This window comes from Camelus ferus, chromosome 15, assembly GCF_009834535.1.
Source record: "Camelus ferus isolate YT-003-E chromosome 15, BCGSAC_Cfer_1.0, whole genome shotgun sequence".
Classification (NCBI taxonomy): Eukaryota; Metazoa; Chordata; class Mammalia; order Artiodactyla; family Camelidae; genus Camelus; species Camelus ferus.
The window spans coordinates 22,804,872-22,824,758 of record NC_045710.1 but is presented as its reverse complement, the minus strand read 5'-3'; the positions used below and the strand labels follow the sequence as shown (position 1 = coordinate 22,824,758).

Below are 19,887 nucleotides of genomic sequence, written 5' to 3'. Positions count from 1 at the left end.
TCCAAAAATGGGCAGAAGACCTAAACAAGCAATTCTCCAAGGAAGAAATGCAAATAATCAATAGGCACATGAAAAAATGCTCAATATCACTAATTATCAGAGAAATGCAAATCAAAACTACAAGGAGGTAGGTATCACCTCACACCAGTCAGAATGGCATCATTCAAAAGTCCAGAAATGACAAATGCTGGAGAGGCTGTGGAGAAAAGGGAACCCTCCTACACTGCTGGTGGGAATGCAGTTTGGTGCAGCCACTGTGGAAAACAGAATGGAGATTCCTCAAAAGACTAGGAATAGACTTACCATATGACCCAGGAATCCCACTCCTGGGCATATATCCAGAAGGAATCCTACTTCAAAATGACACCTGCACCCCAATGTTCATAGCAGCACTATTTACAATAGCCAAGACACGGAAACAGCCTAAATGTCCATCAATGGATGACTGGATAAAGAAGATGTGGTGTATTTATACAATGGAATACTATTCAGCCATAAAAAGCAACAACATAACACCATTTGCAGCAACATGGATGTCCCTGGAGAATGTCATTCTAAGTGAAGTAAGCCAGAAAGAGAAAGAAAAATACTATATGAGATCGCTCATATGTGGAATTAAAAAAAAAAAAAAAAGAACATAAATACAAAACAAAAACAGACTCACAGACATAGAATACAAACTTGTGGTTGCCAAGGGGGTTGGGGGTAAGAAGGGATAGACTCGGATTTCAAAATTTGTAGATACTGACAGGCATATGCAGAATAGATAAACAAGATTATACTGTATAGCACAGGGAAATATATACAAGATCTTGCGCTAGCTCACAGTGAAAAAAAAAGTGACAATAAATCTATGTATGTTCATGTATAACTGAAAAATTGTGCTCTACACTGAAAATTGACACAACATTGTAAAATGATTATAACTCAATAAAAAAATGTAAAAAAAAAACAAAAAAAAACCAGCCAAACCAAAAACCCTATGTCAATCATGATATTTAATGGTGAAAAGACTGAACACTTTTCTCACAAACTGACAACTTCTGTAAGAACTAGATAGTGGAATTTTAAAAATTGTTTTAAAGAAAGTCATATAAATTGGAAAGAATAAATAAAATTGTCTTTAATGTTCATGACATGATTATCTATCTGTACAGAAATATCAAGGAATCCAGTACAACTACTAAGTGAGTTTCACAATGTAGGACATCAAGTGAATAAATAAAAATCAAGTGCACTGTTTATGTTTTAACAGTAAGAAAATGAAATTTTAAAAACAGTATCATTTACAATAGCATAAAAAATGAAACTGGGATAAATATGGTAAGTTCAAAACACTTAAAATAGAAACACAGCTGACAGACATTAAAGGAAATCTAAACAAACAGATACATAATGCCCATATATTAGAAGATCCAATATTGTTAATAAGCTAACTCTCTCTAAATTAATGAATAGATTGAATGTAATTTCAATCAAGTTCCAAATGGGCTTTTTGTTGGGAGTAGAAACTGACAAGATGACTCTAATATGTTTATGGAAATACAAAGGACCTAGAGAGTCAAAACAATTACAGCTGAATTTTATTTGCCATAAAATTACAAATTTTACAATTAATGCATCTTAAGAGTAAGTCAACTTTATACATATTAACTAGTCAAACGTTTGCCTTTTTGAAACTATCTAATAGGACAAAGGAACAAGAAAAAGAAAGAAACAAAAAAAAATCTACAATGATACTTTGACTAATAAAATTCTGGGAGCAGAAATCAATGGGTAAAAACAGAACAAAAATACTTCATTAATCATGAAAAGTCTGTTTAGCTTAGCAGCTATGACTGACAAAAATATGTGCAGAATTTCTCTTCATTCTAGCCCACACATAAATTACAAGGGCTTAAATGTATAAATGTTGATGCCCCAACAGTCTTTCACTCTTCTTCTCTCCATTTCTGCTAGAAATAGCTATTCTGTTTAAGTTCCAAATATTTTCATAATTTCATCTTCTTCCATTACCAATCTGTCTGTTCACATTTCTATATACACTCATAGTTACTAATGTTACTGATCACTATTCCTGGATGGCAGTACATGAGGTAATTTTATGTTAAAATTTATTTTTACTTTCTCCTTTGTGCTTTTAGGCATTGCTTAAGTTACTTATGGGGTGCATAAAATGATGTCCTAGGTTAGATTTGCTTTAAAATAACCTACTATGTGTATATATGTTTTGTGTTTGGAAAAAACTGGCTGACCAAGGATAGAAATGAAAAGCATGGCCATAAGTTTATCAGATGAAGCTGGTGATGGAGCTCACAGGGGGTTCATTATTTTCATTATACTACCATCACTAGTTTTACATATTTCAAACTTGTCCATAATAAAAGATTTTATTAAATGTCATGGTCACAAAAGATAAAGTTTGAGGAATGTCACAGAATGAAGGACGTGGAAAAGGTTACTAATGATACTAAGTGATACTAGATTAAATTCTGGACAAAAAGCAATTTTTTTCTTTGCTATAGAGGACAGAACTAGGACAACAGATGAAATATGAATGGTGTCTGTGGATTAATTAGATGGTTATATTCTATCAATTGTTTTTTTTTTCTGATTTTGATTACTGTATGTGGTTGTGTAGTAGACTGCCTTTGTGTTTTAGGAAATAAACCCTAATATATTAAAAACAATGTGATCACTACTAGTTTATCAATTGAAACATGTACCATACAAATGCAAGATGTGAGTAATGGGATACTATGAGTGAAAGAGAGGCAGGGTATATGGGATATATGTAATATCTGCTCAATTTTCTGTAAACCCAAAACTGCTTCTAAAAATATTTTTAAAATTAGTCTATTAATTAATTTTAAAATATTAGTGTATTAGTTTAAAAATAAACTATAAAAATATATTATTTTAGATAAGAATGTACGTAATCCAAAACATGTTGGTTTTTAAAAAATAATTAAATGATTATGAAGTTACCAAGAACAACAAGAAAAACTACAAAATGAGAAGCTACCTCTCCATTGTAAGAATAAAGCTGAGGATAACTTAGCATGCTAAAATTCAGTACAGAATGCGGGGGGAGGGGGGGAGAACAAGACAAACATGTAGGGTTGATAATTTTAATATTTAAAATCTGGGGGGAAAAGTTAAAATCTGGAAATAAATGGGCACAGAGAGAATAAGACATCTCTTCAAAAATAAATGAAACATGGTACTTCTTTTCACTCTACTGATATTTATTTTATTCAACTAAGTTAGCAGTGAGAAGATTACTTAAGATTCCAACTGGGAATCTTTTTTTTTCCTTCAATTTCTGGTGTACAGCATTATGTTTCAGTCACACATAAACATACATATGCTCACTTTCATAGTAAGTTACTATAAGATATTGATTATAGTGCCCTGTGCCAACTGAGAATCTTAAATTATGGAAAGAGAAGATATTCTCCTCATATCAGGGAGGGATGGAAGCAAAAGCTGTGGAGACAGGGTAAGAAGCAATGGACAATAAGGTTGAGAATAGTAAGAACAGTGTGAGACATAAAATTGTGGGTTTGATTTACAAAGAATTTTAAATAAATTTTATTACTATTATCATTTCTTACAACATGCATTTTAAACTTAAAATATGAAGTTTTTGTATATTTGTATTTTTCTTGACAACGATCAGTTACATAAACAAGTTCACTCATTTTAATGTCAAAATCTACCCAGATACTAACGCATTTGGCAATCTATGCTTATGTCTGGAAATTGGAACATGTTATTTATACCCGATTTTACTTATTCGTTTTTTTTTTTAAAGACTTATTTCTGAATATTCCCAGAGAGGGAATCTGGGAAACTACGGGAAGAGCTAATTTATGCTCTCTTTTTAAGATATGCACTTTTAAACTAACATGTATGTGTGGTCAGTAAACAAAAGGAGTCAATAAGTGGTAACAAACTCTTAATGAAATACAAATGAGTACAAAACACAAGTGTTTCACTCCTGAATTCCCTGATTCTATTTTTTGCCATGCAGAGCTTCACCATAAAACCGTTAAGTGTCTTTTCCTAAAGCACACTTCATTGTTACTACAGGATTAAATGTGACCAGCCTGACAAAGAAGAGCAGAGGCACAACACTGTTATGCAACGCCACGTCTGCAAGGGTGGCTTGCAGCAACTTCTTCACTCAGTGAGTGCCAAGTGTGTGTTCAATGTTACTGCTTGCCACCAAGCAAGCAAAGTCACTATCCTTCAGATCCTCAGATGTGCCTATCTGCTGAAATAGGCAATGAAATATGCTTGAAAATACCTTGGAATTATCATCACCAACTACAGATACAGGTGTGTGACACTACTATACTTATTCCAGTAAGAGAAATTACCTAATTTGAAAATAGTAACTAGTACTAGGTAAAAGAATAAAGTTCTCATTTTTCTGTATTTGAAATATTTCAGTGGGGAAAAGGATATTCAAATGGCTGAAAAGAAACAGAATAATTAACAGGTTGATCTGACAGGAAATTTATAAGAAATAATCATAAACATTAGCCATTTTGTTCCTGAAACACACAATTCAGCATGTATAAAAACTAAAAATAATTCTATAACAAAAATGGAACACGATTATTATTTGGCTTATTACTGACAGAAGCTGAAGAATCAATTTTTAGGAAACAGTCACAGTGAAATTTACCATGGATTACTAATGGAAAAGACCCACCCTTCTGGAGAATTGAAAATATTTGCCATCTTTGATAAGAAGTTTGTCCAGGTTTTTAAACTTCTTTTTCTCTGACTGTAAACAGAAGTTCTCCACGAAGAGAAAAGATTCATTCATAACTACTGTGGACTAAAGCAGGATATCTGATAATATTTTATTCCTGATGCAATGTAGGGTAAGGAACACTTCTCTTTTACTTATTTTAAAACTCAGACAATTATAGTAAATATTTTATACTAACTATAAATGGAGTATACCCTTTAAAATTGTGAATCACTATATCATACACCTGCAGTTTATATAATATTATATATCAACTATACTAAAAAAAAAAAAACTCACATATTTAGTAACAATTATTTTAGACTAAAATAAGTGGTTATTATACATACATATCAGGCATGAACTGCAGCTCACATTAAATATGTTGGCTTAGTTAAATATATATAAAACATTTAAAAATATATTTATAACTACTATAGAACCAAAATGAATAAATGGCAGAATATAATGTCTTTTTATTATATTTTCTATTATTCTATCCAATTGTTAAAATTAGAATATCTGAAGTTCTACTAAAATGCATTCATTTTCTATCATTTTCTACCACCTGAACAGACTAAAATAGAACTGCACACTGAAAAATTATGCAACTAAACAAGTACAGTAGTTTATTCACTATTTCTCTATACAATTCAAAGATAACCCTTCCTAGCGATTTGTTTCACAATTAATTTTCTTTCTCTCTAGACCAAGAGATTTTCTGGGAAAATGGGTACTACTGTTATCATCATAGCAGGAGATGTAAAGAAGCAAGAAGAGAAAGAAGAAAAAGAAGAATCTGTCTTGACCATGTTAGGCATCATTGGCATAATACTTAACCTCTTGGTAATTGTTTTTGTGTATATCTATATCACACTCTGATGGTCTCTTTCATGGGGCTGCATTCAGGACAAATAACAGCTCTAACAAAAATGATTTCTAAGACAACCCTTTAAAAGAATATTTCCAAAAGATTATGACAAACATTCCAGGGTAAGCGCCTGGCTCTAAGGGTGGCATCCAGGGTAAGTGCCTTACTCTAGGCACAGCAATGAATATATGGACAATAAAGATATCTTGCCAAAAAACATACAAGATCTGGTAATAGAAAGAAGACACAAAGGCAACAATGCCACAGACATTTTTCTTAAAGTACATACTGAATACACATTATTTACATTCAAATTGCTTGCAGATTTATTTTTACTTTAAGTCTCTACTAATCTACCTAATATAGGAAAGGGAAATTTTTTCAGTATGGGAAAGACGACTAACAAAATGCATAGGAAAATAAAGTTCAGTCAGTATTAATAAATGCTGAATATTTTCAAAAGTATAATCTTCTTTTGGATTTATATTGAATATCAGAAGAAATGCATGCCTTATAATGATTTTTTTGGTAGTTAAACAGTTGTGACTACAAGATTACATAGAAAATAAAAACTACATAGAAAAAGTATCTTTTTTTTTCTGATATTCTTCAGCATGTTTTGACTTTATTTCTCTGATGAACTCCAGTAATACAAAATGAGAAATACTCATCTAAAGTATAAAAACTCAACTCAATCTAGTAAAGTACTATTTGTTTATGGAATGGCCATATGAGTGGACTAAAAAACTAATGTGAAAATTTAATAAATAAATTATTCAAAGATTTAATTTTCAATTACAGAATTTATCCATCCTTATTTTGTGTAACTTGAAATATAAAATCATCCTATATTTCATGGAAATATCACATGGAAACAAAGCAATCAGAGATCCTTAAATTATTTATCTGTAAACTATAAATCCTTTCAAGTAATTGAACACTAAAACAATCCATAATTATTTGCAATCAATATCCCTAAAAGTTGCATGTTAAGTTTACATATCTTAAAAGATAATCATGTAATAAACATATTTTGCCTGGTATAATTTATTCAAAACACAGCTCAATTTTTTAGTACTGATTTAATAATTTGACTTTTATACTTATCCTTCCTAACTTTAAAATATATTTTCTTCTCTAGCAGATCCATAGTTGTAGATATTGTACTTAAAACAATATAGAGTTTTTTTAAGCTGAAATAAACATTGGGTATAGTAAAGTGAGAGAAATTTTTTCACCTAGAATCTTAAATTCTCACTAAAATGTAACCCAATAAATAAACCAAGAACTATTCTTTGATACTATGTATTTAAAAATAAAACACAGTTCTGCAATTAAGATCCTTGCAAATGAGATTAGTAACAGGGTATCTTAAGTGAGCATGTATCATCAAGAACATCTGTACATTATAATATGCAATCAGTAATAATTCCATCACATGCAAGTGCTGTAAGGAAAACGTCAGTGAGTTTTACACAAATACTTCGATAAAAATAACTTCTGTATGTAATGATTCATATATAATATTTCATTTCCTTTCATTTTTCCATTATTTTACTTATTGAATTTATACTTCTCAACCAAGCCTTAGCCAATAAATTGTTTTGGAGATTCATGTCAACCTTAGAATATGCTAAACTTTGGCTACAGTTGACAATTAAGCCAGCCAGTAGGACCAAATAATGAAATACATGAAAACCCCATCAAAAGATCAAAGATTTTTGGAAGAATATCAAAGTATGAATGTTTTTTTTACACAAGCCAAGATAAATTTGCTCTATTCAGCAGGAAGGGGATTCTACTGGGGGTGGGAAATATATACATACACACACACATGTATGTTTTATAGTTTCTCATGTAGACTTAATTCAATGATTGTTTTAGCCAATTCCTTTTTTATGCCATTAATTTACCATATAAGCATCTAGTTTGTGTAATATTTAACAATGTCATGGCAATATAACTGGCATAAATAAATTTGGAAATAAATGTAACTAACTCTTAGGCTTACAATTTAATTAATGGGAAAAGAAATATTTATATGGCACAAGTCAAGTTGTTTATAGATAGAGAGTTATAGTTCATTTGGCAGGTTGGCTAGGTGGAATTTTAATAAGAAGTTTTATACTGTAATCAGACTACAACGTGAGAAGTGGAAATATAAGCATCAGGTATACTGGTAACTAATGGAAAGGGAAGGACCACTCTACTTTGGGTAATCAAAGAAGGTGCGTTAAGTGTTGCATATATTCTACCCTTACAAATCTGTATAAATCAAATCAATTGGAAACCCATCTAAATTTTAATCTAAGCAACCTCGCTTTCCCTTGTAAAGTTTACCCGTATAACTATTTAAGAGACAGAGTAATGTATTCTAAACCAAAAATATTTTTACCTAGGATACTTTGACAGCTATGAGAATTCTAGTTAAAAGGATCTAGTATTTGTTGATGAGCACTTACGTGTGCCAGATGAGTGGCCACTAACATGCTCAAAATTTTGGTACTCTGTACTCTTTTACCAAGAATGAAATGGCAGGCAGTATCTCATTTTTGAATCATAAATAGAAGTAGAATATATTAAATATAGGCAAGTGTTTCAGATTTTATCTGTACTCCTCATTTAATTTTTAAGAAAACTGGGACCATGTCATAACACAATTGGGGATTAAAAATCAAGTGACATGCAACTCTACTTAGCAGAAGAACCTTGTAAAACTTTCACTCATTTCTGGCAGACTGTTTATTACAACAGTGGAAAGAAATGACAATATAACTCTAAAGTTTCAAATGAACTATTACCAAGAAAACTATAAATAAGGATATAAAGTTAAGAACTATGTGTTATGACAGCTCAATAATTTCAATTTATTTGTTTCTGAGGCAATGTGTATCAACAGAACAAGCAAAAGAACTGCTTTCATAAATGATGATAAAATTACATATTTTCCATTGATACAGCAGTGTATTTTTGTGTTACAACACTAATACAATTTCTAAGCCCTTAGAGGACAACAGGCACTCTTGAATTTCTTGTGCTGAGGTCTGGAAAGATAGCTGTAGTTCCAACTGTACGTTTACTCTGAAGTAACTTTAGAAATAATTTCTGGATTTAAAGAGTGTGGTCATACTTAAGACACTGGCCATAATGACAAAATTAACTTTATTCTCTCATAAAATTTTACTTAAATGCTGACTTTCTGAGGAATATAACCTAAGATCAAAGAACTTTAAACCCACAAAATCCAGTGTGAGGAAAATCAGATGGTATAACAATCTTGCAATAGTGGGTTTTGTCACATTACAGATAGTTATGGAACTACCAAACAAATACTATGAAAATGAAGAAATTTAATAGTAATACAAGCCATCATTTAGCTAAGGTAAAGCCAAATTAGTTGATACTTTATAATGTTCCCAATAGAAAAGTTCTATGCCTGTTTCTGTCTCATTTCTACCTTCCTCTAACATATCACATTTATTCATTTCTCTTTTCCACACTCAAAAAACCTATTTATATCTTTCTTTAAATTTGAAAATACGTGTTTAGCAATGGTCATACTACTGCTAAACTTGGGCACTGAATAAATTTCTCTGGATTTCATTTGTTTCTTCCTAATCTGACACTATGAAACCAGTATGAAAAAGGTAAAGACTTTATTACATTTTGATAAAGGATTTTTAGCATGCTCCACTAAATTAATGGCAAGTAATTTAATGTGCTCAGTGGTACTATTTTCTGAAAAGAGGAACATAGCACTTCCCAAAATGGGAGTGAGATGAGATGAGAGTGAGGGACTTTAAATTAATATTTTACTGGTTAATTCTCACATTTATGTAATTTTACAAAGCATTTCCAGCAATGAAATGAGATCTCCATCTAGTGGCCAGCGAGGAAACTGAAGGCTTATGCAATAGCATACAAGTAACTGACAGCTGCTTCAGGAAAAATACTTGTTCACAAAACAGAACAAAAAACATGGCTATGACAAATGGAAGTCAGAATGTTACAAGAGAGAAATTAAAACGAACACATCCTTTATACAAGGATTTTCCTATCTACCTAAGAAATCTCTCATGAAAATAACCGCTTTCTCTCTTTAAGGGTTTTTATCATTCCTTTTGAGAATGATACTAGAGATAAAATGGCCTAATACAAACATACAGTTCACTTATTTGTTTCAGTCACTTACTTTGAAGCTGTGGCTTCAAACTTACTGATTTACAATTTTTCTAACAACTCTCTTATAGACTTAGTTTATTGAATTAAATTTCTTTGAAGAAAAATCCAAGTTATTTCAAAATTACAAAGTTTGTTACATATAGTTGGCCAACACAGAGTTATGCTGCTGAGCACTGTCTGCCTCACATCTCACTCAGTGGCTACATGTGTTGTATACACCTTTGTTTCGGGGGGGGGGGTGTTCCTAAAGAGCAATTAAGAGGTCAAAGTAACCCCTCAAAGGCTAAGAGGGAATGTAAAGTGCTATCTCTTGAGAAAATAAAAATCTTAGATCATGTGAAAAGTGGCATGTTGCCTGCCAAAGTGGGCTTACTGGTAAGGCTGAAAAGAATAAATCGAACATTTGCACAATAAAGCAGAAAGAAGCTGAAATTTGTGGAAGTGTTAATGCTGCCCCTACAATGGCAAAAATGATCTCTCTGTTTCCTGATACACTGCCTGCAAAGATGGAGAAAGCATCAAGCATGTGACTAGAGGACACATCACAAAAGCATATCCTTGTTGATGGCAAAACCATGTGTGAAAAAGCACTTAGCCTCTCTGAGCACTGCCGTGAGGGGTTTGAGGAAAGTGAGAGGGACTCTAAGGCTGTAAAGGATGGCTAGTTAGCTATGAAAAGAGCAGAGCTTCAAGAACTTAAAGATCACAGGAGAATCAGCATCAGCTGATGCTGACACAGCGTCAGCATTCCCAGAGGGCTTAAGAAACTCAATAGAAAGGTCACATATCAGAGCAAGTCTTCAGTTGTGACTTAAAAAAAAAAAAAAAAAGCTTCTTCTGGAAGAAGATGCTGAACCGTACATACAGCCAAGAGTACCAAGCAGGCCGTGCGGCTCAAGGCCTAGAAAGAGATTCCCTTACTACAGTGCTGTGTGGCAACACAGCAGGTCACATGATCAAGCTGGGCCTCATCTGTGAAGCAAACAATCCTGAGGATCTTAAAGACAAAACCAATAATCGCCTGGCTGTGTGTTGGCAACACAACAAGAATGTTTGAGTGACAGCCATCTTGTTGTTGAGATGGTTTCGTTAGGGCTTCATTCCTAAGTAAAGAAACACCTCAAAAAGAAGGGGCTGCCAATAAAGGTCCTCATAACTGACAATGCTCCCAGCCATCCCCAATGTCTCTGCTTCACCAAGGAGAATGGAAGTGAGGTTCCTGCCTCCTAACACTACATCACTGCTATAGCCACTTAATAAAGGCATCATTAAGTGCACTGAAGTGACCTACACCCACCTCACCTTCAGGAGGATTCCTGCTGCCCTTGATGTTAACCCTGACTGGAATATCATGGACTTACGGAAAAGCTTCACAAATGTAGATGCTGCAGATGCCCTAAAAGCCCAAGACAGTCAGTGCATGTTGGAAGCCATATGGAGTGAGCTTGTGACTGATGCCCCACTATTGATGCAGAAGTCAGGAATATCTTGAATGCTGCAAGTGAGGTTGATGGAGAAGTCTTCTCTAACATGATTTGAGAATGACAACAGGAAACACATAGAAGAGCATAAAGAAACCTTAACCAACAAGGAACTCAAAGATCTGCTGACATCCTCGACAGATGATGATGCAGAAGATCCAGAGGAGGCAGAGCTATCAGTTTGGACACTTGAAACTTTGCAGCAGTTTTTGAAAAGGTGGAAGTGTTAAAGGATACGATCCTTGAGTACATCCTTCAGTGGAAGGATGCCTCTGTGTCACCTGAGGGATAACAACATGCCTACAACCACTGTAAGATTTGTTTGATGATGCAAAGGAAATAAGAAACAGCTTCCTATAGCAATGTTTCAACTAAAGCATCTGCAAACGTGAATCCTTGATCTTCAACACTTGAAGATCCCCAGCTCTCAGACTCTATAGATTAAGACTTTACTATTATTGGGCCTCCTCCAAAGTGTGAACGTCTGCAATTGGAACTGGTTTTCCTACATAGATGACCCCTCTGATGTCCTGTCAGAAGTTTCAAGTTAGCCTGTTGTCTCACCACTTACCTACAATGCCACACATCTTGTCATCTCACCACATCAGCAATGTAGGCACCATATAGCCATCACCACCATAATCCTCATACAAGGGTTATCAAGAAAGAAGAACCAGGGTTTTGGTGATTGTTAACATAGTATGTGTGTGAGAGAGAAAGAGAATGAATTTATATTTTCTCTATTTACAATTATATTTTCCATATGTATTTGTATTTTAAATATTCTGTGTTTTATTCTTTGTATTTCTCTTTCATTAAATGAAAGCAGTCTGTAAGTGCTAAAACAAAGAAAATGGTACACCGTGCTGGCATGTGCTATGTAGTTAGTCCTATGATGATGGCTGCCCATGTACTGAAGACGTACAGACATTTTTTTCTTGTCATTATTCCCTAAACAATACAGCATAACAACTATTTATATAACATTTACATTGTACTAGGTATTATAAGTAATCTAGAGTTGATTTAGAGTACACAAGAGGATGTGCACAGGTTATATGCAAATACTACATACACCATTCTTTGTACGCAACTTGAGCAACTGAAGGTTTTGGTATTGGCAGAGGGTCCTGGAACCAATCTCCCAAGGAGATTACTATATAGCTCTCAAAAGAGCCTATTACATTAGGTTTGTGTTTTTGTATATAATTTGCTAGCAATGTAAGCAAAACATCTCTTAAATATAATGTCTCACATGAAAATATTAGCACTGCTCTCACAGTTAAAAACCAACTTGCTGGATAGTCTATAAAATAGTCTATTCTGTAAAAATGTCAATATCATGTAAGGCAAAGAAAAGCTGAGAACTGTTCTAGATTAAAGGAGAACAAAGATGATAATTAAGTGAAGTAAAAGATTCTAGACTGGAGGCTTTACCTTATCCCAACACCCTTCCCCCACATGGCCAAAACTAATATTCTACAGACCAATGACAAAATTGGAAAGTGAACTTTAGACTAATTTTCTAAAATAAGAATTTTACTAAGTTCAAGGAAGACTCTGACTAGGTAATTTGTTCAGATTTAAAATGTTTTAAAAATTAACATATTCACTAATATAGTATTAAGCTACATTTTCTGTATATATAATTTGTATCTAGAATATTCTAAATGGGCTTAACTACTGTACCTCGTTTCTCACAAACTATGCATCAGAATATATCCGAAACTACAGAAAAACTTTCTCTGATCATTGAAGACATCATTTAAGAGGTATGCTGCCAGTTATCTAAGTCAATTACTTTATATTAATTTATCTTAATTTAAAATCTTATTTCAAAATAATTTTTGTAACCACATTTGAATATAAATGTATCAGTTATAATTACACCACTGGACAACGTATCAGGTTCAACGTATCAAGCATATAAATCTAAACCTTGGGCAAAGAAATTTCTTTATTCCAGGAAAACAGTCACAAAGGAAAGGTAAACTCTGGTCTGTCACATTAAATTGTAAAACAGTTTCAAGATGCAATATCTAAACCTGCGCAATACATATAGTTACCAGAATCACAGCTTATTTATTAACATACACACTCACCAGAAAGTGTACCTACTTCAGTAGATTATTTTTAATGGTAAAAGTAAGTAATATCAGATTTCCTTTTTGACCCTGAGCCATAAAGATAAAAGTTCAATGTTGCACAAAGATTGAATTTCAAAACAAGACAGAAATTTAAAAATATTTGAGAGGTCATATAGTTTAAAAGTAAAAGGATTAAGAATATTTTAATAATGTGGAAGGAGATAAAGAGAAATCTTATCTTATTCTGTGCAATTTTTCTATACAATTTAATATTAAATCTTGGTACTGATCTGAAATATTTAAGTGTTTACAGCTCCAAATATTTTACTTAATCAAGAAATATATTGCATATTTAACATTCAATTTTTAAAAAGACAAATCTGATGTATTAAACAGGTCAGTCTAAAAGAAATCAATTTAAATAATGTAACATCTCAACATTTTTATGAAGAAATTTGAGGTAGGCTCGGAAATGGTGTGTCTTAAAGCACAATAATCTCCATATAAAGGGGAAATATAGGGGTAGTAATCCCTTTTCAAATACAAGTATGTACTCCATCCATCCAACGTGAATTTAAACTGCTACCAAGCATCAAAACAGAATACTTCAAGATTCACTGCTATTGCTTTCCTGAGTCTTCCTTAATAATCTACTTAAATGTGTATCTATTTTCATGAATAAGAATATGAATCAAAGCAGAGTTAAGAAGAACAGATAGTTTAAATTTACAAAGTGAATAAATAAAAAAGCTAAAGGTCCTGGCTAAAAGGAGTAGATGTTAACTGCTTGTTTTTCTTGGCAATACCTGTATGTCACTGGGTGTCTAAATAAGACATAAACTTTCTATTCTTTTTTAGGAAAAGAATATACATTTCTTGGAAGATAATTCCACAACTAAAGAAATAATAAACTAGCTTCAATCAATAATCACTTGAATATTGGCAAAGTAAGTACCTCTGGTACATTTATTATTGAATTTATAAAATCTAATACCCTTATTGTCAAGTACCTATGGACTTGAAAAATTTATCTTTCTGCCTTTCTTTGAATTACTACTGCCTGAAATTCCAGTGTTTGAGAAAAATATTAAAAACACAAAGAAATTCAATTAACCATATTCAGATCAGAATACTGTCATGAAGCTGCTAGCCTCTGCCCTATCATTTTCAGTTCCAGATTAATAAAAGAAAAAAATGTACTTTCATGGTGAAAACAAAGCAATAATAAAAACTATGTAATAGGACACATGACTACACAGTAACAAATGAGGCCCTCCCAAAACAACTAAGTATTTCCAGAATAATTTTTAAGAAATAAATACATTAAACTCATACCTACAAATATATATAGGTGTACATAAATATATATATATATGAAGAATAATACCAAATATTTCAATTGAACCATATCATTTAAACTGATGATGATAAAATAAGTAAACAAAAGTATTCATCCATTAAGATATTTTAGAGGAATAGTTGCAACGTGATTTACCTGAATCATTTCGTAGATATGACGACATGGCTGGGATGAGACAGGACTGACTGAGAAGCTCTAGAAGGACAGAAGGAAGGGCATTACTGTTCTGTCCTCTACTCTCGTGAGACGACTGAGTTTCTCCATTTATAGCACCACTCGCAGGATTTATATAACTTGCAAGAACCTAAAAATAAAAGTTGCTGGATTTAAATTGGATTTTAGCTTCACATATTTTAAAAGCCCCTATTTCATGTTACATATTCAATTTGAATACCAAGAGTATGTATTTTCAACTCAATCAATGCCTCATACTACGTGTTTTAAAAATAAGATTTTTTTTCTTCAGATTTTCAAGAGGATGTGTTCTGCATAACGATGCACAGTACATGACTAGATATATAGAAGCAATCCATCTAAGAACATGAACTTAAAAGCTGAGTAACTCTGAGATTATTTCTTTTATTGAATAGACTCAGTTTGAGGGTGATGAAATCTTAGAATTTTATACTAGAACTAGGCTATCATTCTAGAATTGTAAAAAATAATGCTCAAAGACCTGACCAAAACTCAAAAAAAAAAAAAAAAAGGCAACTAATTTCAATTAGTTGATGCAAGAACTAAAGCTAATCTTTAAGAACCTCCTCTTCTCATTTATGTGGTATTAAGGAGTTTCTATATTAGTTCACCTTGCCTGATTCTAGAAACTTAATTGAACAATGTGAGAAACAAAGATACAAACAGATAATTTTTTTCAAAGAAAGAGTCCAGATAGAGCCCTTGTGAAGTTGACCAGAAGAAGACAGAGATGGTATATTTTTCAGTTACTGAATAATTTCATCCTTGTCACTTTCCTCTCAGTGAAGAAACTAATTTGAGAGGGAAGAATTTGGAGTTACAAGCAGGGAAGAGTAGTCTTAAATGCACTGAGAGCAGGGAGCACAATGGGCTTTATAAGAGTAGCTAAGGATGAGTCAGGTAGTCAACAATACTTAAAAATTAATACAAATACAAAAAAATTATTTAACTATTATCACTGACAATATCAACTGTGTAAACATACCTGCAAAAGACAAGTAACATGCTCCTCTTCCAGCCTTTGTTTAGTTAAGGCTTGCTCTACATCCCATCCAGAAGCTGTAGAGCCTGTTCCAAAGCCAGTCCCTTTAGCCCAATAGAGCTGCTGTTCTTCTGTTGATGTAGCGTTATGAGAGCTTGATACCTGTGGCTTACAATAAAAAATGAAAATTTATTACTATTTGGTTTTATCCTCAAAACTACCAGTAGGATTTCAACTGTTTAGCTGCTACAGAAAACAGCTGGAGATTCCTTTAAAAATTAAACAAAAAACTACAATGTGACCCAGCAATTCCATTCCTAGGTATATAACCAAAGAAATAAAAACTGATACTCAAATACAGGTATACTCATATTCATAGGAAGACCACTCACAACAGCCAAAAGGTCAGCCCAAAAGCCCATTAAATGGCTAAATGGATAAATAAATTGTAGTAAATACATACAATGGAATATTATTCAGCCATAACAAGTAATGAAGTACTAACTGGATGAACCTCAAAAACATTATGCTAAGTCAAATAAGACAGACAAAAGGTAACATAGTATGTGATTCTATTTAGATGAAATATCCAGAATAGGTAAATTACATATAGAGACAGAATGCTGACTGGTAGTTGTCAACAGTTAGGGGAAGGGGAAAATGAGGAACAAATGCTTATATTTAAGTATAAATAAATGAAATTTTAAAGTATTTATCAGGAATAGATGGGGTAAACCACCTTAGGGTGTAAAGAGTCAATGACTCAAAAAGGAAAGGAACAGAAATAGTGAAAGGAATAGAAATATGAGCCAGATCTTTTAGGATGAATCTATAATGATGTCATATGTTTTCAATCACAGCAAGATTCCTTCTATGTCTAGAAATAATTCTCAACTTCTTTCTTGTTCAGAATGTGATGTACAGGTAAATTTCCTTTGGGAATAGAGAACATACTAAAAACATGAATGCTGTACAGACAGAAAAAAATGAGAACCACTGTTTTATTAATGTAACCTCAAACTCTGCAAAGGTCAATTCTTACCATGATTTCTATGGACTATAAAATTAATTCTGTAACAAGAATCCTCCTTTAATGAACTGTCATTAAATTAACATACTATGTACCCTCAAAACATTGATATTTAAGTATTAATTTCATGGGTAATTTGCAAACATTTTAATGGAAACATTTTCTAAGGAATAGTATTAGGTACAAATAATACTTTCATAAATTGATTTGAAAAAGTTTTATCAATCTATGACTGAGGAATTCCATCTTTCACAGTTTGTAAGATAAACTGCTAAAGAAATCATGAAAATTTCATTACCACATATCTAACAGTAGAATAATTAAGGTTATTGACAAAAACAGCTATTTATTTAAAAAAAAATTTTAAATACGAAGTATAACATATTTACAGAAAGGACATAAAACAAATGCATAAAGCTTAATGAACTGCAAATAATTTATTTAACCATGCGGGTCAAGAATTAAATCATTGCATGCAAGAAACTGCCCTTCTTCTCACACCCTCATTCCTTTACAAAGCTAACTATAATCCTGATTTTCATACTCATTATTTCCTTCCTTCCTTCCTTTTCTTTATAATTTCACCACCTAAACATGAAACTGTAGTCACTATATTTATTTTAATTTTTGTACATCATATAAATGGAATCATGATGTATATATTCTTTTATGTCTAGCATTTTAGTTGTGCTTGTAAAATCCATTAGTCCTATTATATGTAGTTGGCTGTAGCTGTTTACTTTCATTACCTTATAGTATTCCATTACTAGTAGACTGCAACTTATTTACCCACTCTGTTGCTCTTACATTATTTATTTACTCATCCTATTGTCTTTATATTACTACAAATGATGGGAAAACATTTGGTATTATTATTTTTGAAGTATTACACATTCTGATGGATGTGTACTTAGTGTATTAAAGGTTTTCAGTTGTACTTTTCTGGTAACTAAAGCAACAGATCACCTTTGTACATTTATTGGATATTTAGGCAGCCTCTTCTGGTGAAGTGCCCACTCTAGCTTTTCATCTAGTATTTTTCTATTTCATTGTTTGCTTTTTCCTTTTGGAATTTTTGAAGCTCTGTAAATATTCTGGATAACTGATAAGTTCAGATATACACAAATATAGTCTCCCATTCTGTGGCTTCCCCTTTCACTCTCTTAAATAGTGTTGTTAATGACAAGTTCTTGATTTTAATGTAGTTGCTGTTTTCCACTTTTTCCCCATATGGGCTAGTGCTTTCTTTATATCTTGTTCAAGAAATCTTTGTCCATTCTGAGATCATAAAGGTATCTATCTTTTTTGGTAAAACGGTATTGGTATTATTTTGTACACATTATATACATTTAGATTTATTATCCAGTTAGAATTTTGCATATAGAGTACAGTAGGGTCTAAAGATTCATTTTTGTTCCATATGGCTATTTAACTGACCGTACCACCATTAACTGGCAAGACTATACTTACTCCATTATGCTGTAGTCACTGTTGTCATATTACCAGATAACCATATATATGTGGACTTGAGTCTCTTTTGTTTGCTGGGCTTCTATCTATCCTTGTACAAATACCATGGCTTAATAGTAAGTTTCAATACGTTGAGAATGCTATATACATTGTTCTTTTTGAAACTGCCTTGGCTATCCTTGACTCTTTTGAGTTTCTGAATAGATTTTGCAATAGACTTGTCAATTTCCTTCAACATAAACCCAGAATTCCATCAAATTAAAGGAACAGTTTGGGAAGAAATATTAATGAACTGTTGTATTTTCTACTCCATGAGAGGTAAACATGGACAGAGACTTCAGTTTATTGAATTTATTTTAGTAAGTGTCTTTTAAGAAATTTTTATGTTATTTTACGAAGAGGTCTTGAACATATTTTTCAGATAGATTTATTCATAGATATTTTCCATTTTTTGATGCTATTCTAAAAGACATCTTTAAAAAGCTCATTTTGTTTGTTGCTGGTATACAGAAATAACTTAATTTTTATATATTAAACCTGCATATCATATTCTCATTAAAGTCACTTAAGCCATTAGTTATTTTTGGAATTTCTATAAACACAATCAAATTATCTCAAAATGATCAGAGTTAATTTTTCTCTCTTTCTTTTTTCCTTGTCTTACTGTACTGGCTAGAACCTACCATTCAATAGTATGATTCTCTAAAGTTCAAGAAAGGAAGGGAAAAGGGATTAGAGTATAAATTCAGCATACCCTGGTAAATGGAAAAGCTTATTAAGCTATAAAATCTATTTTGTTTTTCAAGTAGCTGGGATAACTTAAAGCTTTCTGAAAGAGCGTAACAAAGAAGAGAATAATTAGCTCATTATTTCTCATTTAAATATCCTTTGTTTTAGTGGCATAAAAAGAACATAGCCTCTGAAGTATTAATTACTTTAGAAATAAGCACATCTGTATTTCATGAATTTGATTTAGTTTTTCATAATTTAAAGAATTAAAACTTAACCTACCTCTGTTTGATTGAGGCTAGAGTTTGGAACTCGTGGGGCATGGTGGCTTAGAGCAGACAGACAGACAAGAATGAGGTGTAGTGCTCCAATTTCCAATGCCATCCTCCGTAGAAGCACACCATCATCAGTTGTCAAAGGTGTACTGCTAAACAAGCTACGAAGGACATGGAAAGGAAGGGTTGGGAGCACATTGGCTGACGGAGATTGCAGGATATGACCTAGATTAAAAGAAGAGATCTCAAAATTAAAAATATTTAAAACACAATAAGTAACAACAAGCCACAAATTTATAATGATAACATAATATAAAATTGTATCATTAGATTTATTAGAAAACAACCACAAAATAATACCATAAAAAGAAAACAGAATAGTAATAGCCTGAGAAGTCATTTCAACCATGCACATAATGAAAGAGTGAAACTATTTTGTTTTGTTTACACTAAGTTTTCT

General features: G+C 32.3%; 1 protein-coding gene across 1 annotated transcript in view; it reads right to left on the bottom strand.

Moving 5' to 3' along the window:
• BIRC6 (baculoviral IAP repeat containing 6) overlaps positions 1-19,887 on the bottom strand; it is a 197,486-nt gene that overhangs the window by 36,598 nt on the left and 141,001 nt on the right. Inside the window, 3 exon segments of the mRNA XM_032497324.1 lie at positions 14,882-15,050; positions 15,927-16,091; positions 19,435-19,652. Coding sequence (XP_032353215.1) covers positions 14,882-15,050; positions 15,927-16,091; positions 19,435-19,652 — 552 coding nt within the window.